General features: G+C 40.6%; 1 protein-coding gene across 1 annotated transcript; it reads left to right on the top strand.

The window, feature by feature from the left end:
* Positions 1–664: 664 nt before the first annotated feature.
* On the top strand, positions 665–14,571 carry LOC148018252 (cationic amino acid transporter 5-like). Its single transcript, XM_087661197.1, has 3 exons — positions 665–1,554; positions 11,222–12,571; positions 14,193–14,571. Exons 1-3 carry the CDS (start codon positions 1,149–1,151, stop codon positions 14,255–14,257), a joined length of 1,821 nt encoding a protein of 606 aa, XP_087517323.1. The 5' UTR covers positions 665–1,148; the 3' UTR covers positions 14,258–14,571.
* The last annotated feature ends 9,463 nt before the right edge of the window (positions 14,572–24,034 follow it).

The following is a 24,034-nucleotide window of genomic DNA, read 5'->3' as shown; positions in this document are numbered from 1 at the left end:
TCTTTTCTATTCTAGTTTCAAGCCCAACCTACTCCAAAAATTAGGGAGGTAATCCACATTGCAACTCGTCAAAATTTTTCTATTCTAATTTCAAGCCTAGGCCCCAAACTACTCCAAATATATGGGGAGGTGATCCACGTGTTATTTATCAAGTGTATTTACAACTTATAGTTCTTTTCTATTCTAATTTTAGGCATGGCCCACTCCAAATATATGGAGAGGTTGTAACTTGTATCTTCCTTTTCGAGGGTTAGTAAACGCGCCCCACAAACCCGAGTGGGGTCATGCGTAGACCTACCGGATCTTTTACATGTCAAATAAGTCAAGCTTGCATAGAGCAACGACTATATTTCTACTCACCTTTTACTTTAGAATGCAAGTAGAGACTATAAGTGTGGAAGTAGAGACTATAAGTGTGGCAGCACTCTTAAATGATAAAAATGAATAAGGTAGGCTAACCAGAGAGAACGAACCACTACACGTATAAACACACACACACACACACTCTCTCTCTCTCTCTCTCTCTCTCTCTCGGATGTAACTTAAATGCACAATGCTAGAGGTGCCGGTCACGTTGGGCATACGTTCTAGTCAATCAATCGTAGGGCCGAATCACAAAATTACACGCATCGGGCTTTATGCGTGTATGGCTTCTCGTGTAGAGGACACAGACAGTGAACAGCGCCGCCCCTCCCCCCCTTCTCTCTCTCTCTCTCTCTCTCTCTCTCGCAGCAATGTCGACCATTGCATGGCAGGGCTTAGAAAACCTACCGCGATCAATCATAACTGCGGCTATTGAATCCTCTCTCTCTCTCTCTCTCTCTCTCTCTCTCTCTCTCTCTCATTCTCATGCTCGCACACAATAGACCATAATAGACAGGTCCCGGAAGTCGAGTATTGAGAAAGCAGCAAGCCTCTCTCTCTCTCTCTCTCTCTCTCTCTCTCTCACAGCAGACGCCAAGTCGCCATGCTTCCTAGGCCGGATACTGCCCACGCTACAGCAGCAAATCAACATATACTGCAGCAAAACATATATTCACTAAAGAGGTGTCGCACCTAGGAAGCCTCCCTGTGGAGCTAGGAAGTGGAGGCGGCGCCATAGCTGGAAGAGCAGCAGTAACAGACTTAATCACAACGGAAAAGGCAAGATGGGTAGTAATAGCAGTAGCAGTAATATAAGTAGGAAGAGAGGAGGGGGCGGGGGCAAGTTCTTCCCGCAGGCGTCGTTCCAGAGTGCGGGGGCGTACTGGGAGGCGCTGAAGAGCACGGGCGAGAGGCTGCGCGAGAGGGTGGTGGCCCGCTCCGACGCCACCCAGGAGCTGTCGAGCATCCGGGCCCGCAGCCGCCATGCCATGCGCAAGAGCCTCACCTGGTGGGACCTGGGCTGGTTTGCCATCGGTGCCGTCATCGGCGCCGGCGTCTTCGTGCTCACCGGCCAGGAGGCCCGCTACCAGGCCGGCCCCGCTGTCGTCCTCTCCTACGCCGCCGCTGGGGTCGCCGCCATGCTCGCCGTCTTCTGCTACACCGAGTTCGCCGTCGAGATCCCTGTCGCAGGTAAAAACCTTTCATCCTCCCTTCTGAAGTTCACAGCTCCTCCAAATCCATCGCATGTAAGCAAAATTGAAACCCATTCATATATGATTTGGTCCTTTTTTCTATTTATTATTTTCTATTTAGAAGTAACTTTTTTATTTCCTCGGGCAGTTTTCAAAGAAAAGATAGGTTAGTATAGGTTTTTGGTCTATGATGCTATTTTTTTGATTTATGAATACTAGTTTTCTCATCCTATAGGGGAAAGGCACCCTTGATTGGGAATAAGTGGTTTGCAACCAACTCACATGTTTGTTCGTTTCATGAGAAAATATCATTAACAAGCTATTGGGTTGGGGCTCTCTAAGCTAAGCTAAGAGACATACAACCAAGCTCCTTTTGTCTGAGGCATGCAAGCAATGTCGTTTGGACATACAAGCAATCTCGTTTCTCTTTTCGCATGATAGAAAAGTGGGCATTGTTATATCAAAAATTAAAAAATGAGTTTTTAAAAGAAGGCAAGGGAAACTCTTCAAAGGGATTTATAAAACGTAGGCGATCTTAGGTGTGCAAACTAGGGATATATGAAAAGTAGGCGATCTCAAGTGTTTGAACTAAAAGCACAAGCACTATTGCTAAGTGGGCCACCTAACGGGCACAATGAAGTAATAAGTCATATTGAGGGGGCATGTTGACACAAAACATTGTATAACTGTCGTCCACCAATCCAAAGCCACTTATGGCCTTCATTTATAAGCTTATGGTCCCTGAGATGTCTATTTAGACTTTTTTTTCACTAACTAGTTATTGTGCACATACCTTGGGTAGGTTTGATGGGCACAATGGGGCATCAAAAATTTCGTCTTTACTTTCAATCCTTTGTGCTCCATGCCATGAAGCTAGCTAAATAAGCACCGAACAAACACTTGACTTTAGACTCTTGTGATCCCAAACATTTTGGCATTGACCTCTCCCAAATCTTGAGAAATGTGATATCTCATTGGTCCACATGACTTTATAAAGGATTAAGAAGCAAAGACTAGAGCTTTTTATTGTGATGTAACCTATTCACATGCTACTAAATATCACTCTTTCCCATAATAGCCATCCTTAAGCTTTTGAAAGGATCCCTGAAGATGTGCAAATTCTCTAAGGATAGGGAAGAAAGTTCATTACTAGGACCATCACAAGCTATTTAAATTGGGTGGCACCTTTAGGAAAGGCCAAGGATGTTTTATCAAAGAATCAATGATTAGTTATTAAGCATCCACTTTGCTTGATTTAGCTTGTTACTAGGACCATCATAAGCTATTTCAATTGGGTGGCACCTTTAGAAAGGGCCAAGGATGTTTTGTCAAAGAATCAATTATTAGTTATTAAGCATCCACTTTGCTTGATTTAGCTCGTTACTAGGAACGTCACAAACTATTTCAATTGGGTGGCACCTTTAGAAAGGGCCAAGGATGTTTTATTAAAGAATCATTGATTAGTTATTAAGCATTCACTTTGAGTGATTTTTTGAATCAAAGAGTTTCACCTAATCAACTCAAGGGAAAGTCCATCCTTGGTTCTTTAAAGAATCAAAGTCACTTGTAGTAGTCAATGTCATTTTTGTTTAAGCAATGGGATATATGGAGAAAGTCAACTTAGTAATAGTAAGGGCTATGTGGCACCTAAGGATGGTCATTGAACTATGCATACGTTTCCATTGGAGAGGCTAAGGCTATCAAATAGAACACCTTAGAGCTTGAAGATGGAGAAGTGAATGGCCAGTGTAGAAAGGAAGTAGCAAACTAAGGGCAATTTGAATGAAGGTGTAGATGGTTTGTTAAGGTTGGGAAAAAGCTAAAGGAGATGACCTTGCTAGTAAGAAACCTTAAGAAGTGGTTGTAGAGAAGGAAGTCAATTGTAATAAGGACAATATTATGTTGGAGAAGGGAAGCATGATACTGGTGGAGGGAAGGGTAAGTCAAATTTCCCTCTAAAATCTTTCCTAGAATCCATCTTTGGATTGCAATCTCTATGCGATGCTATAGGAGAAAGCGTTTATGATACGATTGACCAAAATTATAATGTTGTCTTGGAACGTTTAGGACATTTGCGTACTAAAAAAGCATATCGATTTCTTGAAGGAATGCAAGGTGGATGTCATTGGTCTAGCAAGAGATCTAGATTGAGGATGGCAAGTTTGACATTAATAGGCTTTAGGGCTTTTATGACATTTTAAGGTGCTAGATTTGGATTGAGGAGGGCAAGTTTGACATTAGTAGGCTTTAGGGATTTTATGGCATTTTAGGGTGCTAGATTTGGATTGAGGAGGGCAGTTCGACATTAGTAGGCTTTAGGGCTTTTATGGCATTTTAGGGTGCAAGGGCAAGGAGAGATGGCTCTATGATGCTTCTCAAGGAAGAACTTAAGGCGACACAATTTTGGCATTATAGGGTAGGTAGAAATAACATTGTGATCTAGATCACATGTAATGAAGCAAAGATTACATTGGTCATGATCTATGCCTTGAATGCCTTTGCTCAAAACAACCAAAAGATGGAGATGGTTGGAAGAAGGGATGGAAGCAATTGTTGGAACAAGGGTTCCAAGCAAAGATCACAATTCTCTTTGGGGATTGGAATATGATGACTTATGGATATTGACTACATGGGAAGGGGTGTAGGCTCTATGATGAACCTTGTCACTTGGCATAGAATTGGCCTTCACACTTGGATATACTTGACACAATCGACATAATGACTTGACTTGGAGGGGGACTTGGCTTTATTTATTCTACATGACACAAGATGGATGGTCAATTACTCTTATATGTAGCATCAAACCACTATCCATTGTTATTTTCCTTCAAGATTTTAATTAGATGAGACAAGCAAAGAAGTCCCCCTTTCCCCCCACTCCCCTAGCCCTCATTCTTTAAACTAAATACATCATTTTTTGAAGAGCAAGCCATTGGCTGGTTAATTAGGAAGAATTGGGCCAAGACATTACAAGAGGAGGGTTGGAGTTCTAAAAGCCATCATCCAAGTTTCATTCAAGTTTAGATGGCTCATAGGTGTGGAGGCCCCAAAGTGCAACTAAAAGCTAAGAGGAAGAGGAGACAATTGTTGTAGTGGAAGATGCCAATTGAGTGGCGAGGATGACAATGAAGAGATTGCATATGTTTTTTACAGTTACTTCACAGCCATTGTTGGGCTAGATGATGTGTAGGAAGAAGAACATGAAAGCTATTGTATTGGCTCTCTATGATTAGTTGATTTTTTGCTACCAATATGGTTGAGGCTACTTCTTGACAGGTCGTACTCTATTGAGGAAGTGAAGCTTGGTGTCTTCTTAATGGAAGGAGGTTAAGTTTTAGGGCTAATAGTCTCCTAGTTGAGTTCATTTCGAGAGTTTTGGAGCTATTGTGCTAATGATTTATGCAACTTAATGCATGTTTTAAAAATGGAATGGTCCAACCTTGAGTCAATGAAGGGCTACTCAAGCTAAATTCCAAGAATGCTATGAGACATCTCCTAGATCTTGAAGGCCTCTCATGATGCTCAAATCGGCATACAAGGTAATGGGAAAGGGTTTGGCTGCTATTATGAATCTAGCGATGGTAATGGACTTTGTGTCAAGCCTAGTAGGGAGAAGTACACACATACCAATATGAATTTCATCAAGGCTTATGATTGTGTAAGTTGGAGCTTCAACACTAAAGTGGTTCGATGAATGGGGTTTGAATAGAATCTTTATGCCATGCTCACTGTATTGTTTAGTAATGCCTCTTCAAGGATATTTCATTAATGGGGTTCTCACCTCTTGGTTTGAGTTGAAAAGGCCTAGCTACCAAGGATGAACTTGCTCTTTTTGTTTTCTCTCTTGTGATGATTGAACCATTATTGAGGGTGATCAACAAAAATTGAGGATAGCATCAAAGGTCCGGTTCTTCCTAAGAAATACAAACACCACAGCCAATTTATTGCAAATGAGAACCCTAACTTGGTTTGGTTTCAACCAAAGTTTTTTTGCCGGCTCCAAGTTCAACATTTAAAATATCCAATTGGTATTAGTTAAATACAATTGGATGAGCTACTATAATTAAGTAGCTCTGCATTCAAAATCATGGGTTTTGGGGAGGTGTTTAGATATCTAAGTGCCAATTAAGAATGGGCGTCACAACCAACCAAAGGCTTGAGTGGGCATGCAACAAGCTTTCAACCAAAGTTAAGAAATTTAGATTGCACCCCCTGCAATTGGTTGGGAAAGAGGCCATAGTATTTCTAACCATTGCCCATAATACAACAATGTCTATTCATTCTCTTAAGAATGCAAATGAGTGAATTAGCGAGTTAGTCAAGTCCTTTTTGGGTTGTCAATGATCAAAGGAGGTTGGCTAGTGTATCTTGCCAAGGCATTACCTTGCACAAGGATGAAGGGGGACTGGGTCTAGAGGATTTGTAGTAATAACCGTCTTGATTAGTGTTCTCTTGACTAACGAGAATTGAATAAGTACAGACATGGGTAATGCTATTGAGATATTGCATCGTAAATGTGCTTGCATTTTGAATGGCATGTGGGATGGCCTCAAATCATTTGACATCATTTTTTTGGCAACCAATTACTCCTTTAATCAAGGTATCCAATGGTGCTTAAGATCTAATTAAAGCATGGAAATCTCTCATGATGGATTGTAGCTGGGAATGTGTAGTGGAAGGTGATAATGCACTAAACATATGCATATGGATCAACTTCAGCTTTCAAGGAAGGTTGGCTCCCTATCTTTGTTGATCCACATATGCCAAGGGTGTAAAGGCTTGCATTGGTAGAAAGATTGTTGGGAACAATAATCGTTTAGTCTTCGTCCTTGTGTAAGCACTCATAAGCGAATTAGGTCTCTTGAAGAAACTCGAGTAGGTTAGCATCACTTTCAATCATCTCAAGGAAGGTAGCTTGTGGTCATCTCAAGGAAGATGTCCTTGGGAAAATGCTTTAGCGGTGTGCAAAATAGCTAGGAATGTGGAATAACCTAGGAGTAACATCTTATTGAGGATAACAGAGTCTTGGAAACTTTTATACCCCCATAGACATTGAAACATGGATTATAGAAGGTGTGGACACACATCTCTTCAAATAAAGTTAATCTCTTACTGCAGCAATGGACAACTAACTTACGTCAAAATGGTGAGAGGGTATATGTCAATTGATATTTACACTCCACCTACCAAAACGTGTTTTGGCCATTCTTTGCTAATTTGTGGAATCCATCATAAGGCCCTAGCATGGAGTGTATGGATAACTCAAGAGTAGAGATGCCCTCCCTTACACACGCAGAGAGAGAGAGAGAGAGAGAGAGAGAGAGAGAGAGAGAGAGAGAGAGAGAGAGAGAGAGAGAGAGAGAGAGAGAGAGAGAGAGAGAGAGAGAGAGAGAGAGAGAGAGAGAGAGAGAGAGAGAGAGAGAGAGTCATACAAAGATCTTTGGTGCATAGACAATGTCCCAATACATCAATGTCTTATTACAATCTAATCTCAATGTGCATAGAGAGAGAGAGAGAGAGAGAGAGAGAGAGAGAGAGAGAGAGAGAGAGAGAGAGAGAGAGAGAGAGAGAGAGAGAGAGAGAGAGAGAGTCATACAAAGATCTTTGCTGCATAGACCATGTCCCAATACTCAAGAGTAGAGATGCCCTCCCTTACACACGCAAAGAGAGAGAGAGAGAGAGAGAGAGAGAGAGAGAGAGAGAGAGAGAGAGAGAGAGAGAGAGAGAGAGAGAGAGAGTCATACAAAGATCTTTGCTGCATAGACAATATCCCAATACATCAATGTCTTATTACAATCTAATCTCAATGTGCATAAAGAGAGAGAGAGAGAGAGAGAGAGAGAGAGAGAGAGAGAGAGAGAGAGAGAGAGAGAGAGAGAGAGAGAGAGTCATACGAAGATCTTTGTTGCATAGACAATGTCCCAATGCATCAATGTCTCATCACAATCTAATTTCAATGTGCATAAACTACCTTATTTTTAGGTTTATCAAACTTCTCTATTTAATTAAGATATAATAGCTACTTTCATGTGTATGAACATGTGCATGTGTGGATATAAGTGACTCAATATTGGGCTCTATTGTTTTATTGCATTGCAAAATCAAACTTTAAGTACACTAAATGCTTTCTATGGTTGAAGTTAAGGTATAGTATCACATTTGTGTGAAGATGATTGATTGAGGGAGAGCACATCTTGCTTCTCAAAGTTGAACTAAGCACATAGGTTCTGTACTATATGCTGCTTTAATGATTGAGGGAGAGCACATGGGTTCTATACTATATGCTACTTTAATGTTTGAACTTTGCTTTCAAATGAGCGGTTCATTGAAAATAAGGTACTAGGCAAGGACAATTTCATCCATATAAAGCTAATTGGTTTTCAAGGCACACACGTGTCCAAGTTCAGAACTACCTACATTTATGCTCACATCAACTCTCACTTGTAATGTAGCTATCACCAACTAAAAATCTATTACTTGTAATGTAGCTATCACCAACTAAAAATCATAATAATCAACCTTTAAAGGAAACCTCAAATTATGCCTTACTAATTGTGCACATTGGGTTTTGTGAAGAAGTTAAAGAAGTGATTAGATATCAACATGAAACAAAAAAATGTCACTATCAACATGTGGCAAAGATTAACACTTTAGAATGCGTACACGGCTACAAATTTGATTTTTTTTTGTTTTCGAAGACAAGTTTGAAAGCTACCTTGGACCGGGCAAAGTATTCTTCATGGACTAATAATGGAATTGAACGAGTTTTATTGCTTATTCTCTCTAGCAAAGACATAAGTTCCATGAGCAATAAAGAATTATACTCTAGAATGTGTATAGTGCATGCTCTCTCAATCAACAAAGAACAACACTCTAGACTGTGTATACTTCTACAACTTGTTTTGCTCACTTATGGTATGAATTTATTGTCTTGTCCTAACACGATCCTCTCAAATGATTGATTGATGGGCAACTCCAAAACATATAAGAAACTAAAAATCACTCATTCTCAAAATGTAATCCTTCACAAGGAAAGCCATTTTGTATATTGATGTTGCACATCTCTAGTGGACAACATGATCTGCGTCTAACAAGATGCCTTTAAGCTGTAAAATCTCTAGTCTACCTAGACTAAGGAACTCCAATGCCTTTTAAGTTGTAAAATCTCTCATGACTAAGACATTTCAAGATTTAAAATTTGAAACTTAACGATTTCTTGAAGGAAAAAGAACACAATATTGATGTTTCATGGGCATAGAATTTCATTCCAATTTCAAATTTTATACCTGCAAAACAAGGTTGCAATAATACACTTGCCGCCTATAATACCATCCTTCTACATTGTGAATATCTCTTCTTCTTACAGTTAAATAATTTACGAGAAAAATCATGTTCTATATTGCCACTACATAGCACACAATCCTTTCATATTGTACATCTCTAGGTAACAACACCATCGAATCCTAACTTGATGCCTTCAATTTGTGAAGTATCTAAGCTACTCAAATTAAGATAGTTAAAGATGCAAAACTTAAACTTAGCAATTTCTTGAAGGAGAAAATACACAATATTGATGTTTGATGTGTGTGAAATTTTGTTCAAGCATTGGACTTTCGTACCTCTAAGAGAAGGCTTACGATAGTACACATGCCTTCTCTTTGAATACTATCATTGTGCAAGTTTTCTATCATTTATATTTTAGAGAGGTCTTATGTGTTAAAATTTTTGTCATTTCAAAATAGATGATCAAAACTCATCATTTGATGCCTTAGTTGAGCAGTCTTCAATAAATATTCAAAACTTGTCATTTGATGCCTTAGTTGAGCTGTCTTCAATAGATACACAAAACTTGTCATTTGATGCTAGTTGAGCCATCTTCTTCATGTTGAAATTCATATGTGGGGCATGCTTGAGGTATGTGTACAAGCGTTCAATGAGGACCCACATGAAATATTTAATTCTAGTATATTTCCAAAGTGTCTCTGTTGAATGTCTTTCGTTTCAAATTGTTTGCATGTGGAAACTACATAGAATCATTGATATTTCTCAAAGCTCCTAAAAGTCTACATACTCTTACCCTACTTTGACTTTGTGAGAATATGTACATCAATGAATTTATAGGCCCTAACCTTTTAACCAATGATGTTATACACATGGAATATATTTATCTATATATAGCCATTAAAAACATTACATCACTTAAACCCCGTCAATATCATAGCAATCAAATCAACCTCATCAGCATTTTATGGTCAAGCAAACCCCATCAATGTTATAGTAGTCTATCATTGAACCCCATCAATATCATAGCAATCAAACCAACCTCATCAACATTATATGGTCAAGCAAACCCCATCAATACTGTAGAAGTCTATCATAAATAAAATTACTTTTCCATTCCTTAAAATCAATATTGCCATCACTTTTGGCAAAAGAATGTGGAGAATAATCAACAATACTTGAATGGTGCTCACTAACCCTATATTGGAACCATCACAAGGATAAGGACTTCATTAAGTGCACTAATGATGGAGAAGAAGAGAAATTAAAGATAATGGCATTGCTATGAAATCCAATAGATTGTTTGTTTTAGAAGGTTTTGATGCAAAGATAGATAATGTGCCTACTTTAGAAGTTGAGAAGTGCATACTTTTTGTCCCAAACAAGACTATATATGAACCACACCTTGGATTGATATTAGTACACAATTTAAATGATATTAGTGATGCAAGTGCAATCCTCCTAAAATAGGGTAAGATCCACACACATTAGATAGTGTGAGAATCAAGGGTTGATCCCACCCCATTTAAATAAAAAATCCCTCCTTTCACATTGAAGACTTAACCACAACCTCTTAGGACTTGTTCTCTTCAGGTTTTGTTGCAACAATTTGGTTGGGAACCCTTTCACGTACTCATGGTATTTGCAAGGCTTTAGGCATGTAATTAGATGGTGAAGTGGGTACTAGGATGGGTCACATGAGAAAGCATAGTCCAAAAAGGTTCAATATTGACTCACATGCAAATCTTTTAGGAACTATTTAGCATTTTTCCATTGGTCAACTTAAAAGTTAATGCCTTGGAAATTAACTTCTACATATATGACAATGATCTCAGGCATACCAACCAAGCTTATCAAGACACCTAGTGAGCACTCAATCTGTTTGGGAACGTTTGGAAAGAGGTCCCTAGATGTAGCCTTAAGCCTCAACCATCTGATTGTCATGAAATTGTGACACTTTGCTCAAAAGACTTTTTAATTTTAGATAGTATACGGCAAATATTACTTAAACCTCCTAAAAAAGAAGGTTTTAGAATCTTACACACTACAAGCCATGACAAATATAAGCTGCGAGCGGCTAGCCTTCCCCTACTTGTACTCTAAAGCAATGGGGTAGCTTGGTTAGTGTGGTTCAAACCCTAGCTATTCACAGGCATTGTGTCTTATCCTTACACAATGGAGGAGAGAGCGTGAAACTCCAAAATGTAAGGGAATGATTGGGTTTTAGTACACCATATTCTAGGGCCTAATATGAACGAGAAGGGAGTATCTAGTGCACTTTCATAGCTTTGTACATTTCGTTGATGCTGCCAATCTATGTAGCATGTTCTTATACAATCTCCTCTACATGATTTAATGGCTGCTTGTTCTTCTGTATGCTGCAGGTGGATCATTTGCGTACTTGAGAGTCGAGCTGGGGGACTTTGTGGCTTTCATTGCAGCAGGGAACATCTTCTTAGAGGGTCTCATAGGGGCAGCAGCTTTGGGCAGGTCATGGACCTCCTACTTTGCAACCCTGTTGAGCTTCGAGCCCGACGACTTCCGCATCCACACAAACCTGGCAGAGAACTTCAATCTCCTAGACCCAATTGCAGTGGTGGTCATGATCCTGGCAGGTGTAGTGGCAAGCCTCAGCACCAAAGGGGCATCCACCCTCAACTGGATAGCATCAGCCATCACCATGCTTATCATAGCCTTCATCATTGTAGCAGGGCTTGTCAATGCCACCCCCTCCAACTACACCCCTTTCATGCCTTTTGGAGTGCGAGGTGTGTTCCGAGGGGCATCCGTGCTCTTCTTCGCCTACCTCGGCTTTGACACAGTCTCAACAATGGCAGAGGAGACCAAGAACCCCAAGAGGGACATCCCCATTGGCCTGCTTGTATCGATGTCTGTGGTGACACTGGTGTACTGTCTTATGGCTGTTACTCTGTGTTTGCTGCAGAATTACACAGACATTGACCCAAATGCTCCCTTCTCATCGGCATTCCAGGATGTGGCGGGATGGAGCTGGGCCCAATATGTGGTGGCACTGGGGGCTCTGAAGAGCATGACAACGGTGCTGTTGGTGGGGATGGTGGGGCAAGCCAGGTATTTGACCCACATAGCCAGGACGCACATGATACCCCCATGGTTTGGGTATGTGAGTGCGCGGACGGGCACGCCAGTGAACGCCACAGCAGTGGCAGCACTGTCGAGCGCAGTGATCGCCTTCTTCACGAGCCTGGATGTGCTGTCAAATCTGCTGTCGATAAGCACCTTGTTTGTGTTCATACTGGTGGCGGTGTCGCTGCTGGTGAGGCGCTATTATGTGAAGGGGCAGACCACAAGGAAGCATCAGCAGCTGCTGATAGGGTTTGTGCTGGTGATAGTGGTGTCGTCGGTGGCAACGGCAGGGTACTGGGCGGCGGCGGCAGGGTGGGTGGGGTATGCGGTGTCGCTGCCGCTGTGGTTCCTGGGGACGCTAGGGATAGCGGTCCTGCTGCCCAAGGCAAGAAACCCTAGCTTCTGGGGTGTGCCCTTTGTGCCATGGTTTCCCTCTCTGTCTATTCTTGCGAATACGTTCCTGCTGGGCTCCTTGGATGGGGCTTCCTTCATCCGGTTTGCTGTCTGGACCGCCTTCCTGCTTGTCTATTACTTCCTGTTCGGCCTCCATGCCTCATACGATGCTGCACATGACCTCGTCTGCGAAGACGAGAACGATGCATCTCCATCTAGCAACGAGATTGCAGAAGGTACACTCTCCGATCCCTTTCATATTTTCTTGGGCAGTTTTTCTCTTTCCTTTTATAGAAACAAACCAAACCTCTTTCCTTTTATAGAAAAAACCAAACCTCCATAAACAATTACTTGGCTTATTTTCGGTTTTGTTAGGGCAAACAATCTTTAATATAACAAAAGGAAGATACTTTAGTAAACAAAGCACTTGTGACTATAAATTTGATAGAATTCTCCTTTTGGGGGACATTCCCTAGGATCCTTAAACAACTAGGCTACCCACTAAGTTACCCAGTGTTCGGGTTTGGTTCATGATAGAAATAAGTGTGACATATAATCTCCTTTCATCAATGCTTCCACTTAAGCTTCTTTCATACATAAACTTTCTTTGAGCCATACAAGCCAATCTCATTTGGCTCCCTTACAATACTTAGGTTGAACAACAAGTTTCTCACTACATTGATACACATGTATATGCCATATGTTTCTCCCATGGGCATTAGGCTCCCCTCTTCACACTGATACAAATATTCCTTTTGTGCCTTCATGGTCTCTAAATATCCACAAAGTTTTGGCTCAATTTTTTGAACAAAAGAAGAACCATATCCAAGTTCTACTTTATTGTTTTTGCTCATAAAGCTCAATTTTGAAGATGATTTAAATCAATGCTCAAAACTAAAGCTAAGATATGGATCATAAGAAAGAGGGAAGTTCAAAATAAGAGGGTGTACATGGAATGCAATCCTAAAAGGAGTAGGATCAAGTTAGAGTGATATCACATTATGCTATTACAAAATAAGCTTTAGATAATATCATAATAATAAAGGCTATCAATCACTCTCTAGATGTATCATGCAATGTCTTCTATAAAATCATGTTCAAAAGCTTGTTGTGATGTACAAAACCAAGGCCTAAGTTTGATGATTGTTATGCCTTTATTGGCTAAATTGCCTATCAAAACATTTTAAAAATTAGACCAAGGCCTAAGTTTGATGATTGTTATGCCTTTATTTGCTAAATTGCCTATCAAAACATTTTAAAAATTAGATGTGACAAATTACTTATATTGTTTAACATTTTATTTGTTATTTTTCATTCATAACATATATAAAATTGAGGCTTAAACAAAATAAATGGAAGTTATCCTTGAAAACTCCCATGTGACATGAAATAATGGGCATCCCATCAACATAGTCAAGAATAGACATTTGTTAACTATGGCATGAGACAAGTCTATGGAATTGCACATTGTTGGGCTTTATGTACCTTGTCTAGTTTCTAAAAATGGTTTTTTATACTAAAAGTTGCATGAAAATATAACCAACTTTCTTATAGTGTAGCTCATAGTAGGTCATTTGATATACAACACTGCATTATATTAGAAGCTAGAGTCTTAGAGTCTTCCTCTATAGAACTTTGTTGTTTAGTCTTTCATTAGAAAGATGGAGGTTAATGTACCAACTTTGTGGTACTACTTATGCTAGAAACCATCATTTTTCTCCATTTGAAGAAATTGAATTGAATTGAAGATCTTATTGTCAACATAACATTTTGTTGTGGCTATATATATCAAGTTTCTATTATGTTTTGGTAAATCATATATGCACTTCTCTAATTTCATGCTCTTGTATTTGTCAGTCAAAGAGGAAATAGATGAACTAAGGGAACCATTGTTGGACTCAAAAGGTCAAAGTACGAGTTGAAATCTACTCAAAATTCAACCACCCATATGGATTGACAAATTCGTAGAACAACCATTGATCAATTTTGATATCAACCTCACATTGCCTTGCGTCACGGTCAATGAACAAAATTGATGAAACTATTATTTGTAGAACATCCACCATTGCTTAATTTTGATGTCACTTTGCATCACCTTACTACAACACATTCTTTTGTGAAAATATAAATATCTTGTGTATGTCTAGAAATATAAAATTTACTCAACTTGTTACTCAATTTAATCCATATGAGAGAAAACCTCAAATCTTCTACATGCAATCATTGAAGTACAGTTAATGTTGGATGGAATCCTATCATGTCCCTGTCTTGAATGAAGAACATGAAAATAATTCTCTTCACCTCATAGAATACACATATTTTGAGCGTATGTATGTCAAAGCTCATCGATTGCAATTATGGGTACATTTTTACCTTTTCCTTGTATTTTTTCTAAAAATGTCTCGAATGGCAAGTATTTATTATGCTGGATTCTCATCGATCGATGCCAAACCGTCACATAGTAGTTGGGAGGACTTGAACTTTCGATAGATAGAAACTCACACATCTACCTCTGTCAATTGGGGACTACATCTCATTGTCTCATTCCCTTGTCTTGAATGAATAATATAAAAACAATTCTCTTCACATGTCATAGGATGCAAAAAGGTTGAGTATTAGCTATAAATATGTTCAAGCTCTTTGATTAAACCCAATTGGGAGTATTTACTTGATTTTTATAGCAATCCATCATAAGTAAATTAGTAATAGATCTATTGATACTTAATAAATAATTATTTTTTACTACTTAAAATGTGAATGAAGTATCAATAGTTAGTATAACTATTGATACTTAATGTAGATATACTAATAGAAGATCTATTGATACTACATAAGCAAATTAGTACTAGGTATAAATGTCTCAAATAAATTAAATTTTTATTTGATTGATAAGTAAAGTAAGTTCAAAACTTTAAAAGAATCGATTTTTTTTCATTTGTAGTTTTCAAGATAAAATCAACCAAATTCCAATCCAAAGGATGTGAAAGCCACAACTTGCAAGAACTTAAGAAGAAACATTTGCAAATGTAAATATTAGCCAACTACTAAACCTTCTTCCAAGTAGAAAAGAATGTGAAAATGAGCAATTTTTCAAATGAGTAATAAATGAAAAAGAAGCACTACAAGATATAGACCTTATATTGACGTTAAAAGCGACGAAAATGTAAATAACAAAATTTGCTCCTATCGTTGCAAAAAGTGTCGTTATTGGCGATGCCATAGAACAGTCGGTATCAGTGTCGCAAATAACGACGTTGATAACGACGCTCTGCGACACTAATAACGACGCCAATAATGATGCGTGCATGTAAATTTGCGACGCTAATAACGACGCCAATAACCACGCATGCAGGTAAATTTGTGACGCTAATAGCGATGGTAACAGGAAAAAAAAAATGTACAGTGTGCTTTATTTGGGCCATACAAAATAGTTTCTGCACTGTGTACAATGCTCGTATAAACACAAACAAAATATACTTAAATCATAAAACTGATACATGAAATAAATACATGATCTCATAATGAAAGCTACTGGTACAATCATGACAAGATATCACTACTACATAGAAAATGTCTACACAGATCAAACGACAAAAAAAAGGGTATGTGAGCTCCAGGGATCCAAGGGCGAGCTATATATCCTCGCCATGTGAAAGCTCGTCCCGCCACAAAGGAGTATCGAATGGACTCTGCAAAAAAAGAAACAACTACACATCAGTCCACCATACAATAATGCATTCTAATTAAACATGGTAACTACAAACAAGAAAGATGAGTGACTTACAGGGCCGTCACGTCTATACAATCGGTCGATCAATGTAGTAAGACCTTGCCTCTCTGCATATTGAGTCTCAAGGCCAGTCAGATCGCGATTTGTAATGGAGTGCTGCAAAGAAAATAAAATACTAATTGTTAGAAACATGATTGTCAGTACAAATGATATTGCAAAAAAAAAAAAAAAGCAAAACAAAAGAAAAACTTACAAAGTCCTCCAGATATGTCCTATGGCCGCCACTCCCAAGATGATGGACCACTTCGGTCTCTAGTCGTGCCCTCATCACCTCGCACTGCTGACTCCAACGTCCTGGAGAATCTGTAGCCTCCTCCCTCAGTCGACACCACCAATCGTCCGCGTCTAGCCACTCGGGCTTTGCAACCCCACTCTTGAGTGCCTTGCATGCGTCCGATCATTTGTATAGCATATATGCACGCATGCAGTCCATCATCAAGTATGTAGAAAATCTATCTACTATGGCTGGAACTGGAAACTCCTCATGCAAGGAAGCTACTATGTAGTCCTTGCTCCCCTTCGGTATGTTTTTCCAATGATCTAAGATGTTGTGCCGAAAAACTTGTTGGCACAACTCTCTCATGCGAGCCATCACCCTCCTCCCCTCATCATTCATGATGATGGCTCCTGACCTATCATTGACAAGATAGGCATATCCCTCTAGGGTATGCCTAAGATGGGTCCTCTCCCACCTACGTCCACGCTCCTGGGCATATCCAGGAGACCCCTGTACATCCAGTGTACCGACCAGGGTAGTATCTATCGGTGTAGCATCCATAAGCCACCTATAGACGACTGAGCAAAAATCGGAGTAACTAGAGTAGACGTCCCCATAGGTGTGACAATCCTGGAGGTGACGCAACTCTAGCAGAACGACGAGACGAAGACACCGCATCCATGCCTCCACAGCAACCACTTGAGCCACGCTCCCTAGAACTACCACGAGAGTGAGGAGTCACACCTGTATCCCGTGTCGACCGCGGGCTCATTGCCTTCATATCTCTATGACATCTCACTGACCCTGAAGCACTCTCTCCCTCTGGCCCAAGTCTGGAGCGTTGACCTCGTCTACTCAAAGCTAAAGATCTGACCGCGCCGAAGTAGATCTAATAGAGCGGTCTAACGATGTCCGAGACAGCTCCTGGTTCGTCATATCTTTGAATCTCGCCATTTGATCTGGAGACATGCACGTAAAGATATCCTGCAACTCCTCATCGCTTATCCCTCGACTCATCCTGAAAAGGTCATCTGCACAGATAAAAAATGATGTTAGCATAATCAATTTAAATCATACAAAGCACGGTAATATAAATCCTAAAAAAATGATCTCACTTAAAATGCATATCTTATGTACCCTTATAAGCGATTAGTCAACGAATTGAGTAAGTGGATGCTCCAAGTATGAAGTATCCTATGGTTCCATGTCAATCTCCTGACACAACTCCGCATACACTGGAAGGTCGATAGACATGTCACCATAAAAGGATGAGTCCACCTCGTTCTCAAAGAATTCTTGGACTTCTGTATTTCCATCATTGTTAGCCGATATTGGCTCCTATACATGCTCCAAGCTTTCGGTGGCCTCCACCCCTTGCAATATCGACCCATCTATTTGCACATTGTCCTCATCTATGCCCAGAACATCGCTTTGATCATATACTCTCGCACTTCGGGGAGCTGAAGGTATAACATACCACCATTGAGGTTGTTGGGGGTTTGGATAGAAGATTACCTGCTCACAAACACATACAAGAGAGATTAAACTATTGTCGTAATACAATTAACAAACAAATGAGTTCATGCACATGTTCACAATGGGTCGGCAACACAAAGGTGTCGCGCAAATCCGTCTATTTTTTTTCGGAATCTATTTCGAGAAATCCAGATGGACCTCGTCGAACTGTTGCTCCAGCTCCTTCAAGTACCACTTTGAATCACTGCGCATCGAATAGTATCATGGAGAAGCTACGGTAATCCTCCATAACAATACTTTGCAAGTTCCCAAAATACTCCATCTCATCTATAATTGTGTTTGGATCTATTGCTCGTCGTGGGCTCTCCTGCTCGAATCTTGCCATGATACCACAGTCCATTGTGGAGTGCATTTTGTCAATACGCTCCATGTGAAAATGTCATCTGCATGACCACACTGCACTATATATTTTGTAATGTACATTGAAACACTCAAATTAGTTGTCGCATATAAAATATAGGTACGACAAATCCTAAATATGACATCACCTTTGGACTACATCCCCTCGAGAATTCCCACTCCTCAATTGAGACCTCCGCCCCTTCGCGAGACGCTGCGGTCAAAGCTCCATGCAACCATTGTATTGACATGAACCGCGGCATCTCCTCCATACCCTCGAGATATTGAATCGGTCGATGGTGCGTACTACATCGAAATTCAGATCGCGCTTCCTCTCGATCTTGTCTAGCGATCTAGTAGCTGGCGAGCCACGTCTCCATAGAGGCATGGTGCAACATACAAAAGCGATTCACCTTCTCCTCCATTGCAGCATCCATTCTTTTTTCTATCCCATTTCCAACCACCACATCTCCATAGAGGCATGGTGCAACATACAAAAGTGATTCACCTTCTCCTCCATTGCAGCATCCATTCTTTTTTCTACCCCATTTCCAACCACCACATCTCTGGTCAGTCTATCATCGTCCTTCAGCGAACCATAGCATTTTGTTGTCTGGATCCACCATTGGTAGCCATTGTGAAATATGCACTAGCGCCTCAGACACCAACCAACCTTCAACCATGCTACCTTCGACCGAGCTCGTTATCGCACAAAGCCTTTCACGGTTTTCATGAAGCGCTCCAAGAATAACATCCATCGCGTATGGACAGGTCCAACAATCTCCACTTCATCTACAAGATGCATAAGAAGGTGGATTTGTATCGTGAGTATGCTGGTGGGCATGTATTTCTCAAAGAGACAGACCATCTCCACTGCTCCCCATCTTGCGGATTCAATAGAGGACGTCTTAATCTCCTTCTGTGAGATCCATTGCACTAAAGTTGACAACTTGTAAATGGTCCTGCGTATATATGGAGTAGGGCATCCTGCAATCGCGATCGGTAGTACAAATTGCCACAAATGAGAAAGCATTATGAACAATGGCTACACTCCAAATAGCAAAATGTGCATGCCAATTACAATCCATTCGTAGTACAAACCTGACATATCTTATGCCAATCATGGGATTTTAGCCCTGATAATTGGCCGTCTTTAGAAAATACAAACACTTGAGAGAACGCATCATACCCGTTGGAGTGCAAATAGACTTGACTACTTGCTTCACAATGCGCTATTCTTTAGTGGACAAAACCCAAGGAGCATGAGGTAGCTGCATGCGCGACCATCAGCACTCGATTGCGGCCAAAGTGCCTCCATCTTGCCTACCTCCTTCAAATCCATTCGTGCCCCTATAGTGTCTCTCTTTCCTGTGATGTGGTCCCATAGCAAGCTGCCCACATTCTTGAAAATATGCATGGGATCCAACAAGTGGTTGATCTGTAAGTGGGTCCAATATAGCAACTCATAGAAAACTGAGAACCGTCGCATTCCATTTGGATGTGACTTTGCGTGAACCATTTTCAGCTCGTACCAGCTTGCGGCATTCATACGTATTGGAGGTCATCCAAGAAAACCTTCCCTGAGTTCATGACCCTCTGGCAAGAAAGCGGCGTGTCCTTGATATACAATCTTCTTCATGGTTTGTGACTTTCGGGAGTCTAACTTTAGCCCGCACAATGGACATGCATGATAACCTGAGATAACCAGACCTGTTTCAACACCTCTATCCAGTGAATACAAACTTGAACGAGATAAAATATAGATATTACCTACGAGAACGAAAGCTTATTTACCTGAGCATTCTCTGAATCTCAAAAAGTCATGCATCATCCACATGAGAATGGCTCGAATATTGGGGAACCATCGACCATTGTGCTTGCTCATATCTTGCACGATGACCCCCTCCTCCCACAAAATCTTAAGCTCATCGACTAATGGACGAAGATACACGTCCATATTTTTGACTTTGTAGTGACCGGGAACGAGTAAGCTACGGATGAGATGTCCTTTCTTTGTAGAAAGCCATGGAGGGATATTGTAGTTGACAAGGACTATAGGCCACACACTGTAAGAAGTTGAGCACAAATCGAATGGGTTCACGCCATCCATTGCAAGACCGAGCCAAAGATTCCTTGGCTCTCGGGCAAAGCCTGGGAAGGTAGAGTAAATGTGGCTCCATACGTGTGAATTCGCTGATATTCGTTGAACTCCATCTGTGGACTTATTTTGCGCATACCACATTGTCAAGCTCGCCATGCCGAACGTATGAAACATGTGGTTTATGCAGGGGATAAGCGAAAAGTGTCTAAGAACTTTTTGAGGGATGGTTTGCCCTTGTAAGTCTTGTCGATACCTGTGAGCACCACACTTTGGACATGTCTCCATAGTCTCGTATTCTCCTCGAAACAGTATGCAATCGTTGATATATGCATGGATGCTATTGTAGTCCATGCCAAGCTTTCGTAAAACATATCGTGCATCATTACGAGACTCAGACATGGTATTTCTAGGTGGTAATATATGATATTTCAGTAACCTGAAAAAAATCATAAAGCACCTTGAAAAAGCACAAATGTTTTTAATGATAGTGCCGAAAAGAAATCAACGAGGCATACATACAAGGTACCTAAACAAATCGGTCACACTTGCATCGTTCCACCCATATTTTGCTTGCACACTTAGGAGTGCGAGCAATGTCTTCAGGTGAGATACTCGGCACCCATCATATAATGGTATGGATGCTTCCTCTTTAAGCAGATCAAAAGTTTCGACATCCATGGGAATCAATGCATCGATCATTGCCTCCATCTCAAGCTCCAAGATTGTAGGTAAGTCTGGAAGGCTGCCTGTCTCCTCTGGTATTGACAGTATACATTGGGTAGTACCTTCCAAGTGGTGGATTGGCTCGGGCACTCTATCCATTGCACGCCCACGAACTCTTCTAATTGGCCACAAAGGGTGCACTCCTCCTTGGGACGAGACGTTATCTCCCTGGATAGAAAATTTGCCAACCACACCCAATCTTCTTGTATATGGTATTCAATTAGCTTCCGAGTACAATGCATGATTGATATTAACTTTTCTTATCGTTTGCTGAAAATCCAAGATCACCTGATCAATGATCTCAAATTGGAACTCGCCGAAGCGTCGTACGTGTTCTATAGACAATCAACGTTTTCGTCTAATTGCCAACTTGCAAGGACATGGGACACGTTGATTAAGATATGCCTTGCAATCTTGAACAACAAGACCTTTATCGTTTTCCATTTTGTCTACGTTACGACAAACAATTTATTTTTATTATCATTCTTTTTTTCTTTTTTAAATTGTTTGAGAATGGATTTCTTCTCTTGTAACTCAACAAAAATTAACGTATGTAAAGTCTCCACCCACCCACCCATAGAATAAGATATATAAGGTATATGGGTTTTTTTCTCTCTTTTTCTCTCTCCTCTTCCTCTCTTATTTTTTTTCTCTCTCCTCTCCCTCTCTCATTTCCTTTTCTCTCTTTCTCTCCCTCTCTCGTATACGCTCCCTCCCTCACCCTCTCCCTCTCTTTCTCTCTTTCCCTATTAGGTTTAATGTTTTTTCTCTCTTTTTCTCTCTCCTCTCTCACTCACTCATTTTTTTCTCTCTTTCTCTCATTTTTTATCCCTCTCTCATTTTTTCTCTCTCTTTCTCTCCCTCTCTCATTTCCTCTCCCTCCCTCACCCTCACCCTCTCTTTCTCTCTTTCCCTATTATGTTTAATGTTTTTTCTCTCTCCTCTCCCTCTCTCATTTCCTTTTCTCTCTTCCTCTCCCTCTCTCATTTCCTCTCCCTTCCTCACCCTCTCTCTCTCTTTCTCTCTTTTCCTATTAGGTTTAATGTTTTTTTCTCTTTTTCTCTCTCCTCTCCCTCTCTCATTTCCTTTTCTCTCTTTCTCTTCCTCTCTCATTTCCTTTCCCTCCCTCACCCTCACCCTCTCTTTCTCTCTTTTCCTATTAGATTTAATGTTTTTTCTCTCCTTTTCTCTCTCTCATTTCTTTTTCTCTCTCCTCTCCCTCTCTCATTTCCTCTCCCTCCCTCACCCTCACCCTCTCTTTCTCTCTTTCCCTATTATGTTTAACATCTTTTCTCTCTTTTTCTCTCTCCTCTTCCTCTCTCATTTCCTTTTGCTCTCTTCCTCTCTCTCTCTCATTTCTTCTCCCTCCCTCACCTTCACCCTCACCCTCTCTTTCCCTATTATGTTTAATGTTTTTTCTCTCTTTTCCTCTCTCTCTCCCTCCCCCTCTCTTTCTCTTTCCCTCCCTCTCCCATTTCCTCTCCCTCTCTCAATACAAACGAATTATACCAAAAACAAGTAAAAGAGAGAGAAAAAACTCCCTCTCCCTCTCTCATTTTCTCCCCCTCCCCCTCTCCCTCTCCCCCCCTCTCTCTCTCTCTCTCTCTCTCCCTCTCCCTCTCCCTCTCTCAATATACACGAATTATACCTCATTTCCTCTCTCTCCCTCTCCCTCTCCCTCTCCCTCTCTTTCTCTCTCATTTCCTCTCCCTCTTTCAATACACACGAATTATACCAAAAACAAGTAAAAGAGAGAAAGAAAAATCCCTCTTCCTCTCTCATTTTCTCTCCCTCCCCCTCGCTCTTCCTCTTCCTCTCCCTCTCCCTTTCTTTCTCTCTCATTTCCTCTCCCTCTCTCAATACACACGAATTATACCAAAAACAAGTAAAAGAGAGAGAGAAAACACAAAAGCAAAGCAAGAATGGACAATGCACTCACCGTAAAGGCTCGAAGAAGGGTTTGGCGGCTCCTCTTCGTGACGGCGGCTCCTCTTCGCCCTCCGTACACCTCCTCCTCTTCTTCATGAACGGCGGCGGTGGCAGTGAGAAGCCTTCTTTCTCACTCTTTCTCTCTTTCTCTCCCTCTCAGCAAGATGCTCGCTCTCCCTTTTGGTCTCTCTTTTGTGAATGCGCAAAAAATGATGCGCTCGGGTTTCGGCCCACGTTTTTTTCATCTGGGTACCGTCCCTATTTGCGTCACTATTTGCATCGCTATTAGCGTTGCATTTGCGACGCTAATAGTGATGCCACTATTTCTTGTCGCAAATGGCTGTTGCTATACCCTCATATCCTTGTAGTGAAGGGAAGGCTAAATATCATGCAAGCTCCAAAAAGCCTCCGAGCTTCCTCATGAGCTTGAGTGAGACATCCTTTATAGGAAACTTTTTAAACAATACATGGTCATCCCCAATCGCCTTTACATTAGAAGCAACCAAAGCACCATCAATAGTTTTAGTTCTTTCAAACACTCATTGTGAGAGCATTCCATATAGCCTTGAGTACTAAGGCTCTCATTTCATTCAAAACATTTTCAGATTCATTAAAAACTCCCCTTTATCTCTAAGCAACATCTCTTTCCAAGAAACTCTCTAATGAACCCCTATCTTTTCCATACTCACTAGTGTAACAGTGCGAGTGGAGTGTCATAAAAATGGATGCTCTTCAATCTCTCATAATGAATGACAGATGATGAACAAAACTATGAAAAAACTCTCGCTTTGACCTAGAAGAGTGCTTTAAAAAAACATCTTGAAGAAATACAAGGAATCATAGGGTTGTATTAAACAATTAGGTTTCAATTGAGAACCTATGAAGATATAGTCCAAAGAGAGCTTATTGATCAATTTGGTTGATTCATGAGCTTCAAGGCTTAATATCTACCAAAAGATTTTCTTCATAAATGATAATCTATTTAGGGGTTGGGGGGGGGGGGCAAAGGTAGAAGGGAATGCTTTCGAGGAGTAGGTGAGTCTAGATTTTCCTACCAAACACAA

This window comes from Lygodium microphyllum, chromosome 21, assembly GCF_053477565.2.
Source record: "Lygodium microphyllum isolate KBCC chromosome 21, Lygodium_microphyllum_v1.1.10, whole genome shotgun sequence".
NCBI classification, from domain to species: domain Eukaryota; kingdom Viridiplantae; phylum Streptophyta; class Polypodiopsida; order Schizaeales; family Lygodiaceae; genus Lygodium; species Lygodium microphyllum.
The sequence above is the reverse complement of the archived record's forward strand: the minus strand, read 5'-3'. Positions and strand labels throughout refer to the sequence as shown.